At 52.7% G+C, this 19,772-nt stretch overlaps 13 protein-coding genes across 13 annotated transcripts; 8 read left to right on the top strand and 5 right to left on the bottom strand.

Moving 5' to 3' along the window:
* Positions 1-328: 328 nt before the first annotated feature.
* BBBOND_0102770 (transcription initiation factor TFIIB, putative) lies at positions 329-1,303 on the top strand (the record flags this gene model as incomplete). Its single annotated transcript, XM_012910684.1, has 1 exon — positions 329-1,303. The coding sequence occupies one exon, from the start codon at positions 329-331 to the stop codon at positions 1,301-1,303; it is 975 nt and encodes a 324-aa protein (XP_012766138.1).
* Positions 1,300-1,812, bottom strand: BBBOND_0102765 (hypothetical protein, conserved; the record flags this gene model as incomplete). Its single annotated transcript, XM_012910683.1, has 1 exon — positions 1,300-1,812. One exon carries the CDS (start codon positions 1,810-1,812, stop codon positions 1,300-1,302), a length of 513 nt encoding a protein of 170 aa, XP_012766137.1.
* Positions 1,813-1,923: 111 nt separating this feature from the next.
* BBBOND_0102760 (sun-family protein, putative) lies at positions 1,924-3,230 on the top strand (the record flags this gene model as incomplete). Its single annotated transcript, XM_012910682.1, has 5 exons — positions 1,924-2,661; positions 2,701-2,796; positions 2,833-2,913; positions 2,949-3,068; positions 3,111-3,230. 5 exons carry the CDS (start codon positions 1,924-1,926, stop codon positions 3,228-3,230), a joined length of 1,155 nt encoding a protein of 384 aa, XP_012766136.1.
* Positions 3,231-3,260: 30 nt separating this feature from the next.
* Positions 3,261-3,991, top strand: BBBOND_0102755 (DNA-directed RNA polymerase 2 subunit, putative; the record flags this gene model as incomplete). Its single annotated transcript, XM_012910681.1, has 6 exons — positions 3,261-3,349; positions 3,384-3,495; positions 3,532-3,660; positions 3,698-3,768; positions 3,803-3,843; positions 3,879-3,991. The coding sequence occupies 6 exons, from the start codon at positions 3,261-3,263 to the stop codon at positions 3,989-3,991; spliced, it is 555 nt and encodes a 184-aa protein (XP_012766135.1).
* A 40-nt stretch (positions 3,992-4,031) lies between these two features.
* Positions 4,032-4,596, top strand: BBBOND_0102750 (DNA-directed RNA polymerase 2 subunit, putative; the record flags this gene model as incomplete). The annotated part of the gene is made up of 3 exons (XM_012910680.1): positions 4,032-4,060; positions 4,099-4,242; positions 4,278-4,596. 3 exons carry the CDS (start codon positions 4,032-4,034, stop codon positions 4,594-4,596), a joined length of 492 nt encoding a protein of 163 aa, XP_012766134.1.
* A 2,024-nt stretch (positions 4,597-6,620) lies between these two features.
* BBBOND_0102740 (hypothetical protein) lies at positions 6,621-7,364 on the bottom strand (the record flags this gene model as incomplete). Its single annotated transcript, XM_012910679.1, has 1 exon — positions 6,621-7,364. One exon carries the CDS (start codon positions 7,362-7,364, stop codon positions 6,621-6,623), a length of 744 nt encoding a protein of 247 aa, XP_012766133.1.
* Positions 7,365-7,678: 314 nt separating this feature from the next.
* On the bottom strand, positions 7,679-8,034 carry BBBOND_0102730 (hypothetical protein; the record flags this gene model as incomplete). Its single annotated transcript, XM_012910678.1, has 2 exons — positions 7,679-7,960; positions 7,990-8,034. 2 exons carry the CDS (start codon positions 8,032-8,034, stop codon positions 7,679-7,681), a joined length of 327 nt encoding a protein of 108 aa, XP_012766132.1.
* A 2,688-nt stretch (positions 8,035-10,722) lies between these two features.
* On the top strand, positions 10,723-11,013 carry BBBOND_0102720 (hypothetical protein; the record flags this gene model as incomplete). Its single annotated transcript, XM_012910677.1, has 1 exon — positions 10,723-11,013. The coding sequence occupies one exon, from the start codon at positions 10,723-10,725 to the stop codon at positions 11,011-11,013; it is 291 nt and encodes a 96-aa protein (XP_012766131.1).
* Positions 11,014-11,167: 154 nt separating this feature from the next.
* BBBOND_0102710 (human hepatopoietin-like protein, putative) lies at positions 11,168-12,833 on the bottom strand (the record flags this gene model as incomplete). The annotated part of the gene is given in 10 exon segments (XM_012910676.1): positions 11,168-11,196; positions 11,395-11,614; positions 11,652-11,837; positions 11,857-11,985; positions 12,022-12,108; positions 12,145-12,219; positions 12,261-12,330; positions 12,371-12,567; positions 12,604-12,691; positions 12,763-12,833. The coding sequence occupies 10 exon segments, from the start codon at positions 12,831-12,833 to the stop codon at positions 11,168-11,170; spliced, it is 1,152 nt and encodes a 383-aa protein (XP_012766130.1).
* Positions 12,834-13,315: 482 nt separating this feature from the next.
* Positions 13,316-14,412, top strand: BBBOND_0102700 (hypothetical protein, conserved; the record flags this gene model as incomplete). The annotated part of the gene is made up of 3 exons (XM_012910675.1): positions 13,316-13,370; positions 13,406-13,580; positions 13,617-14,412. 3 exons carry the CDS (start codon positions 13,316-13,318, stop codon positions 14,410-14,412), a joined length of 1,026 nt encoding a protein of 341 aa, XP_012766129.1.
* BBBOND_0102695 (hypothetical protein, conserved) lies at positions 14,409-14,956 on the bottom strand (the record flags this gene model as incomplete). Its single annotated transcript, XM_012910674.1, has 2 exons — positions 14,409-14,650; positions 14,710-14,956. The coding sequence occupies 2 exons, from the start codon at positions 14,954-14,956 to the stop codon at positions 14,409-14,411; spliced, it is 489 nt and encodes a 162-aa protein (XP_012766128.1).
* Positions 14,957-15,088: 132 nt separating this feature from the next.
* On the top strand, positions 15,089-17,207 carry BBBOND_0102690 (hypothetical protein, conserved; the record flags this gene model as incomplete). Its single annotated transcript, XM_012910673.1, has 6 exons — positions 15,089-15,125; positions 15,163-15,288; positions 15,327-15,705; positions 16,036-16,165; positions 16,202-16,612; positions 16,650-17,207. The coding sequence occupies 6 exons, from the start codon at positions 15,089-15,091 to the stop codon at positions 17,205-17,207; spliced, it is 1,641 nt and encodes a 546-aa protein (XP_012766127.1).
* A 188-nt stretch (positions 17,208-17,395) lies between these two features.
* BBBOND_0102680 (sec23 protein, putative) lies at positions 17,396-19,745 on the top strand (the record flags this gene model as incomplete). Its single annotated transcript, XM_012910672.1, has 2 exons — positions 17,396-17,854; positions 17,892-19,745. The coding sequence occupies 2 exons, from the start codon at positions 17,396-17,398 to the stop codon at positions 19,743-19,745; spliced, it is 2,313 nt and encodes a 770-aa protein (XP_012766126.1).
* Between the last annotated feature and the right edge of the window lie 27 nt (positions 19,746-19,772).

Raw genomic sequence — 19,772 nt, 5'->3', positions numbered from 1 at the left:
GGGGTGGCATAATTGAGCAGTGTCGTAGGTCGGTACCTGTTGTGGAAAGGTGTAACGCGGCGAGACAGTGCGACTTTCGTGCGTGTCAGTTGTTGCCGGTGCTGCAGGGTCGCTGTAGGCTGATGCGAAGGCACGCAGCCGTGGCGCGCACGTGTTGATGCGAGACTTGAGGGCGCATCCAGGTACTAAAACTGAAACTAGCATTAATTAGAGGCAAAAGTTGCGGCACCCGCAATTCTAAGAGGGAGCTCAACACCGTAAGCGCGCACGGGCAAGAGCGGACGTGGTTGCCGAGTTAGAGCAACCACAGTGACGAAACCACACCAAAATGTCAACCGCAATCAGTGCGCGTGACAAGGCCTTGGCAAGACGCAAAAAGCTCCAATGCGTCGATTGCGGAGATGCGGGCGTCATTGTCATAGACCACACCGAGGGCAACCAGATATGCGTCAACTGCGGAAGGGTGGCCGAAAGCGTGCTCATCTCGGACCAGCAGGAGTGGCGTAACTTCAGCTCGGAGTCGACCGGAGGCCGCGGAAACGAACGCAGCCGCGTGGGAGAGGTCAACGATGTGTGGATGGACGGCGGGAACTCCACCACCTTCATCGGGGGCTCGCGCAAGATGCAGCACATCCAAAACCTGGTCGGCAACTTCGAGAGCACCGACAGGTACCTGAAAAGCGCCTTCACGATGCTGAGGCACGTTGGGGACATCATCAACGTGAACGACGTCGTACTCGATAGAGGCAAGGAAATCATGAAGGAGCTCAACGACCTCAACCAGCTCAAGGGCCGCTGCAACGGACTCAACACCCTCGCCGTCATATACATGGCGAGCAGGGAGGTCGGAGTCTGCCGCACCCTGAAGGAGATGGTGGTGTACGACAGCAAAATATCGCAAAAGGATCTCGGCAGGGCCATCAACCGGTTGAAGCGGATCCTGCCCATGCGCGGGAACGCAATGGTCGAGGACACCGCGCAGCTCATACCCAGGCTCTGCTCGAGGCTCAAAATCAACAGCAGGGCGGCGGCGCTCTGCGAGTACGCGGCGGGCAAGGCGACCATCATACTGCGCACCTCCCACCGCACCACCTCGCTGGCGGCGGCCATCATCTACTTCGTCACCCAGGTGGCGTGGTCGCCGGTTTTCGGCAACAAGGTCCCAGAGATAGCCGAAATCTGCATGGTTTGCGGAACGTGCGAGTCCACCATCAAGGCCACCTACAAGGAGCTCCTCAAAATCACGCACCGCATACTGCCACCCAACTTCAACCGCGAGACCGGGGACTCCGGGCTCATTTAGGCGTACGATGCCACCAGCTTACGAACGTGTTCTAAGGCCTGTAGCGACTCCTCCTCAGTGTTGTGCGGCAGCATCGTCACGCGGTCCTGCCCGAACTGCTCGACGGCGTCCTGGAAGCACACCTGGAAGATCTCCGCCTCGATGTTCGAGTCGATCTTCTGGTCACTGTAGCCGCGCTCTTTGAGACGCGCGCAGAGCGTCTCGATCTCCGCCGATAGGACCACGACGTGGTCGACATCCTTCTTGTCGATGCCCTCGACGGAGTGGAAGTCCAGCAGGAACCCGCCGTCGCTCAAGCCGCGCTTCTTCAGCGACTTCCGCAGCAGCTTGTCGTCGTAAATCGAGCACTCAAGCTCGTCATCCCACCCAGCGTGGAGCTCCTCGTCGCGAATCAGGTCTGCGACGTTGAGGTACCTCAGCCGGCTTTCGTCAGCGAAGCGGCGGCACAGGGTGGTCTTGCCCACACCCGGCGTGCCGGTGACCAGAATATTAGGGCCGTTGGCTCGCATGGCGATGTGTGATGTTTTGACGTCGTAACCCGGCCGTCGCCACCCTACAGGCTCGCGCCTACAGGATTCCTGGGCGTAACGTTAGTATAGCGAATATAATGGTAGCTTAATATGCTGGGCATTAACGCGCAACGCGCCCGGTACCTGGAAAACGCCCTGGAGGTGTACACGAAGCTGAACACTGGCAACCTTCCTATCGACACCTTCCTTCGGTACTACTTCCGCGTCAACCGGGTGGCTTCGGGGAGCAGGGCGTGGATCGCCGAGCATGTCTACGAGGTGCAGCGATGGAAGGGGCTCATCGCGCACCTGAGTCCGAAGCCGGTCACCTGGACGGGCATGCTGAACACCTACCTCCTCCACCAGAGGTGGCGGTACATGACCGGGCACAAGGGGCTGCCGCCGCACCTGCGCTGCTCGTTCCCTGAGCCGCTGTTCGAGCGGATAGAGCGCCAGTACGGCGTAGACAAGGCTCTGGAGATATGCCAAATACTCAACGAGGAGCCAGTGACCTATCTCCGTGTCAATACGCTCCGGTCGTCGCGGGACAAGGCGTACAAGTCCCTGCTGCACAAGGGGGTGCCGGTCGAGAAGTGCGCGGACAGTCCGTGTGGACTGCTGCTTAGTAACAAGAAGACATTGCTAGAGTCGCCAGAGTACCACAAGGGCCTCGTGGAGATACAGGACCTGTCAAGCCAGATATGCGGGCTGAAGGTGGAAGCGCAGCCTGGTGAGCACGTGCTGGACTACTGCGCCGGATCAGGTGGGAAGGCGCTGATATTCGGCCCTCAGATGGAGAACAAGGGCCGTATATACCTCCACGACGTTAACGAGAACCTGCTGCTCAAGGTATGTGCTCGAGCCTCCCGTTAGCTGAAAATGACCCAGGCCAAAAGGCGATTAAAACGAGCTGGCATCCGCAACTACTTCATAATGGACCCAAACATCGCAAATACGCGGCAGTACTACGGGAAGATGGACTGCGTAGGTCTATGCGCCTATGTTTAACGGCTGTGACAGGTAGTCGCCGATGTGCCCTGCAGTGGCGTAGGGGCTTTCCGGAGAAACCCCGATCGCAAGTGGACCTTCACCGTCGAGCAGGTACGCTAGCAGCACTGCGCATTAAGAATCGCCAGGTCACCGAGTACACGGCGTTGCAACGTTCCATAGTCGACAACGCCCTGCTGTTCCTCAAGCCCGGAGGGAGGCTGGTATACATCACCTGTAGCATATTTGAGGAGGAGAATGAGCTGCAGGTTCGTTAGCGTCGCTCCCAGTCGAAATGACGTACGCTATAGGTGAATTACTTCTGCAAGAGACACGGGTTGGTGCACGCCCAGCCCGTCACGCTGCAGCTGCCAGAATCACGGGGCATGAATGGATACTTCCTCGCCGTTCTGCAGCGCGAGAAAACATAAGCGGCGAACCGTATGTAACTTAAACGTAATATGAGCAAGTTCTTCCAGCTGGAAGAACGCGATGTAGTAGTCTCCAGTGTGTACGGCGCAGCGTTATACGAGATTTACACGGACCGCCAGTAGGTCGGGGTGGCAAGCGCACAGATGCTGTAGGACTCTACCCAAACTTGCAAAAGTTGCCTGGTATGCGACACTTTTGTCCGCCTTTCTCCTCGACGGCATATCGATCCTCCTGACACTGCTGCCCTTCCTGGATCAGGGAATCGTGGGTTACGTTCGCCGCGCTCTAAAAATTGAGCAGTTCGTTGCTTTGCAAAGGCTAGGGGCCAGAGTGGATATATCGTGGGCGCATTACTTCTCGGCTCAGCTGCTTTTCACGACGGTCCTATACGCGGTGCTGCCGCTGGCGCTGCTGTGCGACAGACTCTTCGTAAGTGCCGCAGATACCCTAAAAACAACCTGTGCAGGTGTGGCAGTCGCTGCAGAGCTGGAATCTGGTCGGTTTCGCGCTACAACTGGCCTCGGTGCAGTACGCGAGGTAAGAGCGCTACCACCGATCTGACAACCTGAAGGTGCTGCTGCGTGTTTGCGTTTGTCGCGAGGGCAGCTATAGGTATGCGCGGACTGTGATGCCGATAACGTGTTCAGGGCTGTGCCTCAGGATTGCCATTGCCGATCTTACTTTCAAGGTACCAGCGGACGAGGAACCGCTCGACACCATAGGAGGCGGTAAAATCGCGTTAGACTGCAAAAGACCTTAGGAAACGCTGCAAACAACGCTTAAACAATCTTATCGCAGCCATGAGCGACCTCAAGTTCTGCCCCGAGTGGTATGTCAGCACTGCCCGACCGCCGAGCTCACGTGCAGCAACAACATTCTCTACGCAAAGCCGGACCCTGCCAAGCTACAGCTCATATTTCTATGTCGACAGTGCGACTACTCGCGCTGGGCTGACCCGTCAAGCATTTCCGACAACTGCGTCAATCGCACCACATACCACTACCAGACAAAGTAGGTCAGGTGATGTATGGCGCACACGCGCGCAGAGATGACATCATTGTATCACCGCTGGTAATCAAGGACCCTACTCTGGGACGCACGTCGCACTGGAAGTGCGCCAGGTGCGGGTGGAACAAAGCTGCATTCTTCCAGCTGCCCGAGCGAGTTAATGACGATGCCATGATGCTTGTATTCGTCTGCTGCAACCAGGGTTGTGGCTACTGGGTCAAACAGTCATACGACGACGATGTACCGGCTTTCAACACGGGAGTTACGCAGTCGGCTACGCATGTGGAACCTGGACCAACTATCGAGGAGGATGCGACCATGGTCGACGACATGGCAGACCTATTCGGAGAGGAGTGAATGCAATCAAACTGTCCCTCTACGGGGTAATCGTAACTAATAAGTTGTCTGTAATGAAATCGTATAGCGCATGTTATTAACTGTTTTATGTGGAAAGCAGAGCGCTACGCAAATGCGAAATTTTCATTTGCGATGGCGGCGATGACATGCAGCCGTTGCAATGTGAGCCACTCGCGAGACCACAGACGATTGCGTTCAACAAATATACGCCCAATTTCTATGTCAACAAAAGGGCTATCAACAGTGGTAAAATATTAATAAATTGACATGGGATGTGAGGTAGCTAGAGGTACCCTATATGGACGGAGCGAGGCTACAAGATTATTGCAGTTTAGGCTTGGAACCACGGATTTCGTCACGTATTTCGGCGAAAATTGTACCAAGACTTTTGTTATAAACTTGCCCCATTATGTAAAGGGTCAAGACAGGGAGGGTGACTATTAGAATAGCGAGAAGACCGTAGCCTATACCTTGTCCTACCTCTTTTGCACCCATCTTCCCTTAACTTGTTTGCAATCAACCCTGCACAGCTACAAAAAACGTACCTCCGACCTCGAACACCGTCGTCTAACTGACAAGATGTAGTGCCTATACCAGCACACCTGGCATCCCGACTATCTTGTGCTGGGGTAAGAATTATTCCAGACTCGCAACTTTGGCATGCTGTGAAAAGCGCAACTTTCGAGTTTAATTATTTAATATGTCGTGACTTGATGAGTAGGTCATGACTAGCAACTATAAACGATCCAGAAAGACATTCCTAGCTACCCTGAAGTGTCTCCAAGTCACTGTATGAGTGACGTACCAGCCGTCCGGGTGAAGGGTGTTGCTACACGACCATGTTTTTGATCATACGATTTTACCCTTAAAACGCTCCTAACCATTCGTATACGGGTCATTACTACGTACCGTGTTGTTGCATCGCGATGCGTATCGATTCTGCGCACGACGCTACTCTTCCCCTAACGACTCGACGTGTTCATTATCTTGAATTTATGGGGCCAGTATAAAAGTAACTGTATTGGCCAGTATGTATATCTTTGGCTGCTGTTGTAAATTGCCAATTACTCACCTTCGCATTAGTGTCACGAATTAAATACACTGCAGTCTGGGATGTCAAGTACGACTCTCCTTAAACACGTCTGACACAGATCGTTACACGTTCCTCTTCAACTGAAGTATCAATGGTGGCTCCATAATAACTCTAATGTTATAATTACAACACCATCTTGGGTTTGCAATAAATGACACTGCCCGTTAGCATTTGTTTTAGCCTTATGCAGTGACATATACGCTCGCGCTGCATGAAATGAATTTATCGCGTTTTTAATCTCTTACAGCTCATTGTAGTTGCATTCGTTGCCAGGTACAAATCGTCTAGTTATCGTATATAATGGAAATCGTTTTCACCGACCTCGTGCCCCACCTTCCAGTTTCATTTTGCGCAAGATGATGCCTAGGATTCATAACCTCTATATAATTAGAAGCCATCCTACACGAATATCCGTGCGTTTCACTTTTAGCGGGAAGAAATGATGGCATATACCGTCAAAAGCCCAACTGCTATGTATCATTGTGTTGGCAACTGATGCAATACTCACAGGTCCACAGCCATTGGACTCAGGAGTCACACTACAGTCCTAAGACTTTATAGTAACAAACCAAGCCAACATTGCGTCAATTGTGTATCAACCTGGAAATGTCAAAAGCCGTGCACACCATGAATCATAAACTGGGGGCGTTCAGGAAATGCCCGTCCGATGTACGAAAATAGAAAATATCAGCGTTGCAACAATCACATGCCAAATCGCACTCTACACGAGATTAAATATCAGTTTAGAACGGTCGACTCCCTTATTCGGAGGCAGGAATTTCGTGGATTAATATTGCATGCATAATTATGGCTCTCGCTACATTTCATAAACTAAAAATGTTCAGCGGGAACTCCAATTGTGTTAACTCAGCGGGAATACGGAAGTAGATGCGATGCCTGGATGGCTTGACGGGTCACGTGAGATGCACACTTAGTAGAAAGCCCAGAATCCAGAGAGGTCGTAGAGAGTGTCCAATACGTTAAGCTCGACACCCCTCAACTCGTTAAGTGCCTTTGACGCATCGATGCCAGCGCGGCACTGCGGCTCAACGAAACCCATGGCTTGCAAAACCTTAGCAGCACCCTCTGCTTCGTTTGGCAGATCAGCGTACCTCGCATCCAACATAGCGCCAATACCTACGAACAACATAGGCGCAATTCCGACAAAGACCTTTGCGCACGCTTCAGGGTTGTACGAGCACGATGAATCCCAGGTCGCCCTGTAATTGTAAGCAGACTCATACTCGTCAGGTACTTTCATGCCTTCCATCAACTGCTCACAGCTCTCCACCACTTCAGTTACATCCTGCGCAATGTCTTCAGGCTTTATTCTGCGGGCCCTCAAGATGTTTCTGTAGTCGCATTCGTCGACATAGAAAATCTTGGCGAACAAACTGGGTTCCTTGTTAATGTGACCTTCGAACTTCCCAAGAATGTCATTTACGTACGGCAGATCCTTAAGCTCCGGTTTCTCCAGGAACTCCTTAGTAATACGCTTAACTTCTTCGAGGCCTGGCAGCTCCACCTTGCCGACAGGTTTGTTGATGAGGAACTTGTGAACCGCCTCACCCATAGCCTTTAAGTTCTTTTCAGCATCATCGCCTTTCAAGGCCACCAACCAGTCAATACCCTCCTTGAGGTTCTGAGGAGCATCCGTCAACGAATAGTATACCATTTTGGAAAAAGTAGTTATGTAAGTAGACCTATGTAAGTCTTTTTAATGTGTGTTCAGTTTACACAGCAGTATGCAATCAGCTGTGTCGCAATGCAGAATGCGAGCTACGAAATTGTCGTCACCGTCTAATGTGGGCGTCACTATTTGTGAAATATAGTTCTACACACCACGCTGATTAATATTGCACGCCCAGCAATGGTCAAGTAGCAGTATCGTGGCCAACTCCACACAACCGACATGGCATGACATGCGCAGCACACAAGTCAGTGGCGTGCATACTTTTCGGCGAAACGCGTCCTGCTGGGCGTGGATAACTAAGCGTTATATATGGTTATATATCGATGATTTAAACTTCCTGATGAGTTGCCGATAGCATGCTGCGGAGCCTGCAGCGCCCCGAGGTACCAGTTAGTTCTGAGCACGGCGGTGAGATAATAAGGAATGCGATCATTTCTTGTACCGTTTTCTGTTATTGATTCAATTGATTTTGCTCCAATTGTACGCCGCCATTGTCGCTCGGAGTCTTGGCGTGCGTTGCCATTGGTGACGTGCTGCCATAGTAAGCCGTTGTGAATTGCGTTCTTTCCGGTGCTATTCTGCGGTATACCGTTGCATACTAAGACACGTAAGCACAGCGGTCCTGCAAATCATGTATCTTCTGAGCCGTCATCACGGCATACAACGGAATACAGCGCACTACCGTGTTCTGCTGCCACCGTGTGTGCTCGGCTGGTTTTGTTCGTATGGAGCCACAATACAACATACTAAGGTTAAAGCACAAGTTTACGCGTTATAGCACGACTTTTATATGCAGAATGTGCTTTCCAAACATTTTAGCTCCCACACTGCATCCAGAGCGGCCTAATGGGATTCTGTATTATGCCGGCAGCGTCAACAGCGTGTGTTCTGAAATGCGTCGGTTGATATTATATTACGATTAATTTATCTGTAAAACTGCCAATGTTCACCGTTAATTTTGGAATCTCCGAAATATTCAGATTACAAAGCTCCTCACTGTTTTTATATTCTAATTGGCAGTGGCTATTAGATTAAGATGGTGTATGACGTCATAGTACTATGGGTACTGAAGACGTCTGTAAGCGGGCATATTAAACCAAACAAGACTCTAAAGCTCTTAGCAGCGTGCCAAGATGATTTGTTGTCAGTTGACTTATAGACGTTTTGTTGACCAGCAAATTACTTTACGCGATACCTAATCCTTGGAACATAATAAAGCGTTCATTTTAGCCAAAACGTAGTTAACGAACAACGGCTACCCCTGTTTGTGAACAGCAGCATGACACTTCATGTCATTCGGCTTAATACGTATTCCATACCAAAATTGGACCATTCGTGCTTTTCCTCGCATATAGCTTATAATAACTGTAGAAGGAACGTAGAACATTACCATCATGCAGCAAATACGTAAAACTTTCAACATACTTATTCGCTTAATGGCGACGTTAGTACGTGCTAACGTAACATATGCGATAAATGCTAACACGCCGGATTTCCGTTTTTACACGTTTATTAACGAAGCATATCACCTCCTTGAATCATGTAAGAAATATTATTAGCAACATTGTATATCATAAGTTAACTGGAACAACGAAGTCAGCTCACTTAAACTTCTGACAACAGCGTTCGTCAGTTTCGGGATTAATCATAAACAACAGTATCATATATAAACATAGTTTATATTTATGGTTGTAACCACAAGTTTGAGGCATCGACTCCGTCGGTTTCTCTTGCCTTTCCTCAACTCAACCAAACATGACAGTTGATGGAGGTAGTTAATCATCGAGGGTTGATGAAGTTGCGCTCAATTTCGAACCCCATCGTTGTTTTGTAAATCGTCACAGTTCATAGGTTTTATTTCTGAGAGTTATTCGCTTTATTCAATTCTAAGTTGTACGCTCTCTGTCTCCGGGGCGTTATATATCGGAACAGATTTTCCACAATACCAAAAAATTCATCTCAGTATTGTTTATGGGTAAATAATCACTACATATTGTTTATATGTTTATCTGATATTGTGGAGACGTTGGGTGTATCGTAAACCTGCGAACTGCTTTAACGTCGCATGGTTGATAGAGGAAGATCGTGATCTAATGATATCCGGACAGACGATCTGAACGATAAAGCTGAAACTATTATTATAACTAAGGCATTTGCTGTATCAGTGCGACCGTTTTGAACAATGACTTCTAGCATTGTATGAAACCAAACAGCCGGACTTGACAACCATGACTGTTGGCGCCCACTGAGAGAAGGGGTCTTCAAAAACATGAAGGATAGTTCACTAGTGGAGATTATATGTCCGGAATGGACTCACGCGGTTATAGATATATGAACTAGCATAGCGCATATGACCTGCTTGACTATGCATTACCTCAAGCTTTATTGCAGTTGCTGCTTGTGGAGAGACCATTGTTGGAAAGCGATAAGGACCGATAACGATGTTTCAAAAAATAAATACCCCTTCATTATGTATGAAGCAGAATGGTGAACTGTGATGCTAACTCAAAGGCGTGCCAACAACCTTCCAGCTGCGGCCAAATGAGATTCTGGGGGTCTAATAACACGGCCTTCGATCGCAATACTTAAAATTATTTTGGACTGAGCCAACCATTCTACGTCAACGTTGTAGAGATATTTGAGTTGCTTGGATTCTTTAAGATGTGATGATAGCGTCAGCGAAAACGAGTTGGGGCGTGAGAAAGAAATTCGCGTTAGAAATCGTTGAAAATGCCCCGCATCCCTACTCTACAGCTACAGCTGGGAGTGATGTTCATAAATGTGACAGTTGTAAATTACAACGTCACTGTTGCCGATGACAGTCGTATCTGCTTCTGAATGTCTACGTTCCGCATGCCATTTTATCCCAGGCTCATGAGATGATCGTCAGAAACCGGCTCAACGAACTAACCACTGGGTTCTCCAACAACTCCGTGAATTCGTACTCTCGTATATGCAGAGTAAAATATAAGAAGGCCGTCCGTCATTTGAATTATGCAGTGGTACCCTTCTATGTCTCGCGTCCAGCTTAGACAGTTGCGACGTGGATTCCAATGTCTTGCACTTCGACGAATCGTATTATGACATTATATATGCAGATTAAATGAAGACGTGTGACATGTACCTGATGCAGTGGAGTTTTCTGTGGGTCAATGATTACCCACTACCATGCATGGTTAACTTATCCACTGCGATTCCAATTGTAAGAGGTACAAATTCTTGTGATTTACTAGACATAGTTATATCTGGAGTTATTCCGTTCGAGAAACACTGAACGTTCGCATATTACGACAGATTCCAACCCGAGTACGTTCTTCATAGCTGTTCAGGATTTGTTAAAATGGCTGGCGTTCAGCATCTTTTGGAGAACGGGTCCGGTGAATGTGATGGGAAAACTAAGTTCTGTAAGAACAACTGTTATCAATGCACATTATTCTGTTCATGTGCTTGTGCTCCGCACATTCCAGGCATTGTCGCGTTCTCCATCATGCTTACAGTTTTCATAGTGCTCTTACTCATCACATGGTACAGCAACTGGTATCAGAAACCGATCGAGAATGTGCGTAACTACTTCAGAGAGTATCGCAATACATTCAACGCCGAGCCTTTAATCAAAAATAATTCATCGTAGACTACGTCTTCCGCGTCGTAGTCAATGTTGTACCTAGCACGTCCATTGTTTAACATTATTAATAATAATTGGCATTTGAAATTGTATGTATGAGTTTATGGTCTCATTTAATCGCGTTTTATGTCGGCCAATGTACTGCCCATACAACTTTCAGCTACGAGTACTTTTCGTGCCTATCCAGCTCTGCGACATCGCACGCTCTATTGGAATAGACCTATAGATTAGCGGATTATACCGTTTGTTATTATGATCAAAATTTAGGTTATGGTGATATGGGATTTCAATGGCGCATTGTATTATACACGCACAGCAATCTAAGTGTTTTTGCAAAGGCATCATGACGATGCACCGCACGGTAATTTTAAATAGGGGCATACTTACGAAGCAGCTCCTCATACGTTCCATTGTAATGTGGGTAAGACAAGTCCGCGTTCACCTGGTTGTGCAGGTTATGAGTCCACAACAGCAAGTCACGCCGGCTGTCAGTCACCGGAGGCAGCCGCCGGTAGATCTCAACCAGACCTTCTTTGCAAATATGACACGGGTAAAGCTCGGCAAACGAATAGCACCACGCTTTTACCCTCAGACTCTCCAAAGAACTCTGAAAGACAATACGTCAACAGTGCCTGACAACCCACCGGCTCATCGGGAAAGTCAGCAGCCATGGAGTGCAGGTACATCCAGCCGGCACGACCCAACTCCTTGCGATTCGGCGGCATCTTGACGTTGCTACGATCATTCCGCGAGTCGCCTTCAGAACCATCGCGGCACGCTGCGTCCTCGCAACGCTTGTAGGCGTCCTCAACCGTCTTTGCCATTAGAAACTTCACCCGGGACAGCCACAATCCAGAGATTTACGGTGTTCAACAATTCTGTGCACGATTGGATGTTTACACATATTTCATACCTTTGCGCCTCCTTCGAATGCGCCTGTGTTGATGAGTCCGGTTTATAGGTCATCAGACGGCGGATCTGCAGAATTGTAGGGGACAGCAGACCCAACATTACCTCAGTGCTCAATACGTTTGCGTTATTTTTGAGACTGTGCAAACGGTTCACGGAATGAATCTCGCGTTTCATGCGATACAGCTCCTCCTGACCCAAAGTGTAACACTTGACAGACACGCATACCTCAAAGAAATCTCGAGAGCCGTCGTCACTGAAAGTTGCAACCTCTGTTGCATTCTTCACCACGTCATTTGGGTTCTGAATTATACGTGAGTGGTTAGTCACGTAGCGTAATCTACCTCAAGCGCATCGACGGATACCGTAGCTTGGGGAGTACCACTGACTGGCTGTGTGGCATAAAGCGCGTTTCTGCATTAATATGCGAATTCGACATTAGCAGCTCGAGTACCTGATAAATTCCGGAGAAGCAGGCTCGCTGCTTTTGACCTGAGTAAAACCCCTATGTGAGGGGTGGCCGCCAGTTTTTCCTTGCTTTAATTCACCCAAATGGACGCCTTCTACGGGCTTAGAATCCTTGCTATTGGGAATCAGATACTTGTATTTGTCTATTTCCTCTCTCGAACGCTTCGCAGCCTCTTTTAACGACTGAACACTCTGTAACGTAGCAGAAGGTGGACACACCTCAAGGGCCTGTGTGGACTGCGATACGAGTTCGGAGAGTCGAGTCAGGAGTGACTCACGCTCCTGTTCTGACAGGGAAAAGTCAGTGCTGAGAGAGTATAAGACAATGCCGAGACTGCTGTAACGCCACCGGGTTAGACACACATGTACATAGCCTACCTTGCGTGCCGACAAAACGATGGCGGCGCGATTAGAACGAAAACAAACGCAAGACATAGACGCAAATACATCGTATCAAGATGTGCGACGAATGCCTTCTATGATCCGTTACACATTCCACAAAAACGACAGCACCGCGACGACAACAGAGAATGACGTCCGCTATCGACGCCAGCACTGCCGGTGACGAGCGATGTGCACAAATGTTACTAGTTCAATGAAATGTAGATGAGACCGTATAGGGTAGAATGCGGTGAATCTACGCGTCTGGGAGCGGAATCCGCGTATCGATGTGTGGCCGGGATGATGCAACCTGCGTCTGCCACCTTAGGTTTGGAAACGTCAAATCAATTTCTATACTATCAGCACATACAACTGTGATGCGGGAGCATTATGGTAAACATCATTTATGCATCCACATAACGCGGAGAGCCGCGTCCCCAATTGTCGATATAAATCGGCCGTAGAAGGACAGAATTTGGATTCACAAAAAGGTTGCCTGTCGTGCGTCGAATACTACTGCTGCGTATGCTCGCGTCGTCACGTTACTAACATGGCGCTTAACCGAGATAAGGAAATTGCGTCTCTGAAAAAGGTTTTCAAAAAGCGTGAGTTTAACGCACATGATCATCAGCCTGCGCAGTTGCACACAAGGGGCCGTTATCCTCGTCGTACATGCTTCCAGTGAAGTCTGTCTTTGGCTCCTCCAACTGCATACTGGAGATCAAGGTGCCGCGGGGCTACCCAGACAAGGATGTGGAAATCAAAATGCTTAACCCAATGCCTCACGTGTGGGCCAACAGCTACGGCGTCATAACGTGAGCGAATTCGTGACTAATTTAATGCTCATGCAGATGCCCGGACTGGCTTCGGAAATTGCCGCTGGTGTATGTGGTGGAGGCCGTTCTCACACAGTTCGATGGCTATAACAGCAGCGCGGCTGCTGCTGCGACGGCACCTAACCCGAATCAACACCATGTCGCGCAGCCAGTTGGCCAACCCCATACCGGGGTCGCAGCCACGGCGCACAACCCGAATGACGGTCCCGAAGGAGGGTCTACCGGAGCAATGCGGACAGAAGACAATGACCACGACGCATCGTCAGTAGGTGATACCACCCCAAATGTGGCCGCTGAAAGCTCCACCAACGTCGACGAACGGATGCTGAGGGTCTGCCGCAATCCCCCGACGGGGGTGTTTCAGACACTGCTGAGCGCCGACAGGGAGGAGGTAATGAGCATGCTCTCCAACGAGGACACACGCTGGAAGATACTCTACAGCTGCCCGCAATTGGCGCCGATGCTCGCGGAGCTGCACCAGCTGCTGGAGGAAAACGAGGCCGCCGCCCTCGCGGTCATCGCCGCCGTCAACAAAAAGCAGGACCGCCTGAAGTCAATCGAGGAGAAAATCAAAACGATGGAAACCATGGAGGTCAAACCTGCGGATGCCACGAAAATGCGGAAGCAGTACGTGAACGCGTGCCACGAGCACAACAAGGCAACGATAAAGGCACTCAAGCAGCAGATCGCCGACAAGGTGAAGGCCATCGAGCAGGGCGATTTGTCATTTGACCGGTGCTACGATGAGCTGTCAAAAATGCACCTAAAGTGCAACGAACTGTCAGCCATAGAACTGTCGACGCTTCGTTAATTAGTATACGATTTAATCTCCGATTCAGTCAAGTAGCGCATGCTCGGCAGGTCACCGAGAGCGCGGTCGCGGCCGTATTCGCTCCAGCGGCCGACGTAGGCATCGCCGAAAGCGCGGCCGATGAGGGAGCCTCCGTACGCGGCGAACGGGACTACCAGCACCTTTGTCTTGATGGAGTGATACCTCAGCGAGTAGAGCGAAAGCAGGCTGAGACCGACCGTTCCAGCGAAATTATAGACTCGCGATCGCACCTGTAACCATTGTTATCGCGCCGTGAAGGCGACCGTACCTGTTTGCTGATCGACTCCTGGCGCGCTCGCAGAATCTGCGTGATCGTGTCGTCGTTATCGCCGTAGCTTTTCGTGAGCACGGCCTGCAGTTCGGTACGGCCGTTCTTGGTAAACGTGAAGCGGATAGGGTTCGGGGTCAGCAGGAGGCCGAGGCGCTCGCTGAAAGACAACTGCCGCGACCCGGTCGCGTAGAGTCCCTCGCAGATGGTAACGTCCGACGGGACGAGCACCGGCGGGGAGTTTTTGGACGCCATCTCCACCAATTTGAATCGCTAAGCACTGGCGGATTCACCGTGACTGCCGCACATCGGTGGCCGACGCGCAGCTCCGATCCCCATGGGTACCGCAGCACGCGTTCACTCGATGCTTTACTGACACCGGCGAAAATGAATTGGGAGTTATTGCAGCACGGGCGGTGCCTCGGTGAGTTCGGAGGAGCGAGAGTTAATACGCCACGCAGCCACATTCCTGGCGCTGGACTACACTGTCTTGCTGCTGCTCACCGGCATCACCTACGTTTCCCTCGACCACACCAAGCTGAGAGTAGCGGCATGCGCGCTCGCCGTTACCATCGCGCTGGGTCTAGGTAGGTTGGCGGCGGACGGCGCAGTCACAGGTGTGTAGCGCTGCGGAGCTTCAACCGCAAGAAGTACGACCGCATGGCGCGCCTCAAGGTTCAACTTTACAACAACACTCACAAGGACACCCTTCTGTACCGCATGAACAGCTTCCTGCCGTACCTACACACTGCTCTCCTGCCGCTCTTCCTGGCCACCGAGTTACGGGGCAAGGACAAGTCCATCGCCGAAGTGCTGCTCTTCGGAGCGGCGCTCTCGTGCGTGCTGGACGTGTTCATGTTTGACAACAAGGCGCTGTTGTTCTGCGCCGCCGTCACGCTCAACCTCGCGGACCGCTGGTTCGGCGACGTCCTGGGCCGCAGGGCGGTGATACTGACGCTGGTGCAGGCAGTCGTGCACTGTGTCATGCGCACCGACCTCACGAGGTGAGTTTTTGCACGCATGGCCTCACGCCTTAGTTGTGACTGCGTGCCGCCCTCCGAGCACGGGATGCAGACACCCTGCTGTGGAACTGTGCAACCACTCATGGCTACACCTGCAAGTGGCTTCCACCGCGGTTGCTCAGTTGCACGTATTGCGCGTGGCATCCCCCGCGTTTGCTCAGTTGCACGTGTTTAGCGTGGCAACAATGTGGGTCGTGGTGTGTATGTGGCGAAGTGTAAAGTGCTAGTGGCATGTGCCGCGGTCAGACACGCTTTCCCGTGGGAGCCGTCGCGGTCAAGCAATGAAAACAATCGCCTTCACGTGTCGCGCAGGTCGCTCAACTTCACGGATTCCGTGATAGTCTCGCAATTGGTCACCGTAGGAATTCACCTCCTCGTCGGAGGATACACGTACAACTCGTGGGGGCCGCTGACCCAGCTGGCCGACTTCGCCGTCCACACGGTAAGGTGGGAACGCACGTCAAACACCGCGGCGCAGGGCTACATGTTGCTGGCACTCGTCATCGTCACGCTCTCTGACTTCGTGTTCAAGTCGTACCCGAGCTCATGCATCAGGCGCCGCCTCGCCAACCTCGCACGCATGGCCGCCATGGGATACGCCGCCTTCAGATTCGGCGTATGGGTCTACACCTACAACGCGTACAAGGACGGGCTCACGCCGCTCCAGACGCTGCTCAAACTCTTCAGCACCAACGACGCGATCATCACCCTCGTGGCGTGGGCCATACACACCGTTGTGTGCGTCAGCATCCTGTACCATAAGTCGCCGCTGCTCACCGCCGCGTCCGCGCACAAGTACTCCGCGAAGTCGCCGGCCATCACGATACTGCGCAAGGGGCTGCACTTCGTGCTCCTCGTCAACGGGTTCGTGGCCATGAACATGGCACAGGTAAGACACGGCGACGCCGAAAAAGACAATCGCGCAGCACACGCTCTTCGCACTCAGCCTCTACCTGATCTTCATCGGAGGCCTCGCGCTCGAGATACTGCGCTTCTACGGCTGCATCCCCCTGAGGCTCGGCCGCTTCCTGAGCAGCCTGTACAAGGCGTTCGGGGAGGGGGTGACGCTCAGGTCGCTCGTCATCGCGCACGCCTTCATCGCCCTGGCGACGGGCTTGCCGCTGTGGGTGCAGGTTGGCAAGGGACTGCAGATCGACTACACCAAGGCGTACATTGGACTCACGACCGTCGCTTTCGCGGACTCGCTCGCAGCGATCGTCGGAAGCAAGGCACGCAAGCTTGTCTGCCACGAAAAGTCAATCGCCGGCAGCCTCGCCTTTTTCGCGGGGACGTTTGTGTCGCTGGCCATCGCGCTGCTGATCCAGCACGGCCCCGCTATCGGCTACAGGCACGCAGCCGCCAGCGCGGCGGTGGCGCTCGCCGCCACCATTGTAGAGGCAGGGAGCCCCGGAACCGACAATATCGGCGTGGCGATGACGGCCTACATTGTGTACTCGAACCTGGAAAAGGTACTTAACCTGTAATGACTCTAAGGCACTGAGCGCGGTTGACAGAGGTGGGGTCTGGCACGACGCGCGGCGCTCCGGGCCAGTCACGCAATAACAACGCGCAAGTGCCGCATAAAAAATCACGCACGAGCAAGGCACCGGTAGACCAGCAAAAATTTCACTGGTGTGTCGCCGCCTTACTGTTATCCGCAACGAGGAGCAAAATGGACTTTACCGGCCTGGAGGCCGCCACCGGACTCCGGTTCAGCTGGAATGTTTGGCCGTGCTCGCCGGAGGAGGCGGCAAAGGTGGAGGTGCCGGTCGGATGCCTGTTCACACCGCTCAAGCCGGCCGACCCGGAGGGAAACGCGAAAATCCCGGTCGTGGACTACTCCCCGGTCAGATGCCGCAGCAGCGGCGTTTTCCTGAACCCCTACTGCCACATCGACTTCAGGGGGAAGACGTGGACGTGCCCGATCACGATGCAGCGCAGCCCACTGCCGCCCTCGCACGCCGAGCACATATCGCCGGAAAACCTGCCGCTGGAGCTCGTCAACCTCACCATGGAGTACATCATCCCCACCTCGGTCTCCGGGGGGCTCTTCCCGCCCACGTTCGTCTTCCTCGTTGACACCTGCGTGCCGGAGGAGGAGCTCGAGCAGCTGAAGGACTCGCTGCAGCAGGTAGGCGCCGCCTTGGCTGCGGACACACGCCGCGCAGGTTGTGAGCATGCTCCCCCAGGACGTGCAGATCGGCCTGATCACCTACGGCTCGGTCATCAAGATCCACGACCTCAGCGACTCGGAGATACCCAGGTCGCACGTGCTCAGGGGCACCCACCACCACGACGCGGAGTACCTCAAGAAGATACTCAATCTGGCGCAGCAACACCAGAGGTTCGTGCAGCCGCTCTCGCAGTGCGAGTACATGTTCAACACCTTCCTCGACCAGCTGGTGCCAGACGCCTGGCCGGTGGCGCAGAACTCCAGGCAGAACCGCTGCACGGGCGCGGCGCTCAGCGCGGCAGTCGCGCTCATGGAGGTCGCATGCCCCAACAGGGGTGCGCGCGCCATGCTCTTCACCGGCGGCGCCTGCACCCTGGGACCCGGCAAGGTGGTGGACCTCTCCCTCACGGAGTCCATCAGGCACCACCTCGACCTGCAGAAGGAGCACCACAACGCCAGGTTCGTCAAGGACGCGCTCACTTTCTACACCACCGTCGCGAACCGGTGCGCGAAGAACGCCCACGCCATCGACATTTTCGCCTGCTCGCTCGACCAGTCCGGCCTCTACGAGATGAAGGTGTGCTGTGACAAGACCGGCGGCTACATGGTCATGAGCGACTCGTTCTCGATGAACGTGTTCAAGGACTCGCTGAAGACCGTGTTCAGCCTGGATTCGACCGGAAATCTGAAGCAGGGCTACTGCGCTAAAATAGAGGTGTTCTGCACCAAGGAGCTGCAGGTCAGCGGAGTGATGGGCGGCTGCAGCAGCACCAACAAGAAGGGGCCCAACGTCTCGCCCAACGTTATCGGAGAGGGAGGCACAACGGAGTGGGTGGTTGGCGCCATCGACCCCAAGTCCACGCTGGCGTTCTACTTCGACGTCACCGACGGGTCGTCCACGGCCACCTCGCTATTGAGCAACGCCATCAGCACCATCGGCGCCTCGAAGAAGGACAAGTTCGCGCCCGCAGAGAATGCAGGAAAGACTGCCTTCATACAGTTCCAGACCATGTACATACACTCGAGCGGACAGAAGCGCCTCAGGGTCACCTCGTTCAGCTGCAAGTACGCGCAGCCCAACATCGCCCACCTCGCGCCCACGTTCGACCAGGAGGCGGCCGCGGTGCTCATGGCCAGGTACGCGTTCTACAAGAGCGAGACCGAGGACTCCATCGCCGTGCTGCGCTGGCTGGACAAGAGCCTCATCAGCCTCATTGCCAAGTTCGCCGACTACCAGAAGAACGACGTGCACACCTTCAGGCTCGCCAACGAGTTCTCGATCTACCCGCAGTTCATGTACCACCTGAGGCGCTCCCACTTCCTCCAGACGTTCAACGCCAGCCCGGACGAGACCGCGTTCTACCGCACGGTCTTCATGAGGGAGAACGTCATCAACAGCCTCATCATGATACAGCCCGCGCTGCTCGAGTACTCGTTCGAGAAGCCCACGCCGCACCCGGTGCTGCTCGACGCCTGCTCGCTCAAGCAGAACGTCATACTCATGCTCGACTCGTTCTTCTACGTCATCATCTGGTACGGAGACATGATCCACCAGTGGCGCGAGCAGGGGTTCCAGGACAAGCCTGACTACGCCCACTTCAAGGAGCTGCTGCAGGCGCCCGCCAGCGACGCCAACCACATCCTCAGCGAGAGGTTCCCCACGCCCAAGTTCATACTCTGCAACCAGGGCGGAAGCCAGGCGCGGTTCCTGCTCGCGAAGGTCAACCCCTCGCAGACCCACAAATCGGGATACGGCGACTACCCGGAGGACACGCAGGTCGTCAACACCGACGACGTCTCGCTGAAGACCTTCATGGAGCACCTCGTGAAACTGGTCGTCCAGTCGTAGGCCGACGCCCCCACTGTACTCACGCGA

This window comes from Babesia bigemina (genome assembly GCF_000981445.1).
Source record: "Babesia bigemina genome assembly Bbig001, chromosome : I".
Classification (NCBI taxonomy): Eukaryota; Apicomplexa; class Aconoidasida; order Piroplasmida; family Babesiidae; genus Babesia; species Babesia bigemina.
This window is presented reverse-complemented; position numbering and strand designations above follow the sequence as displayed.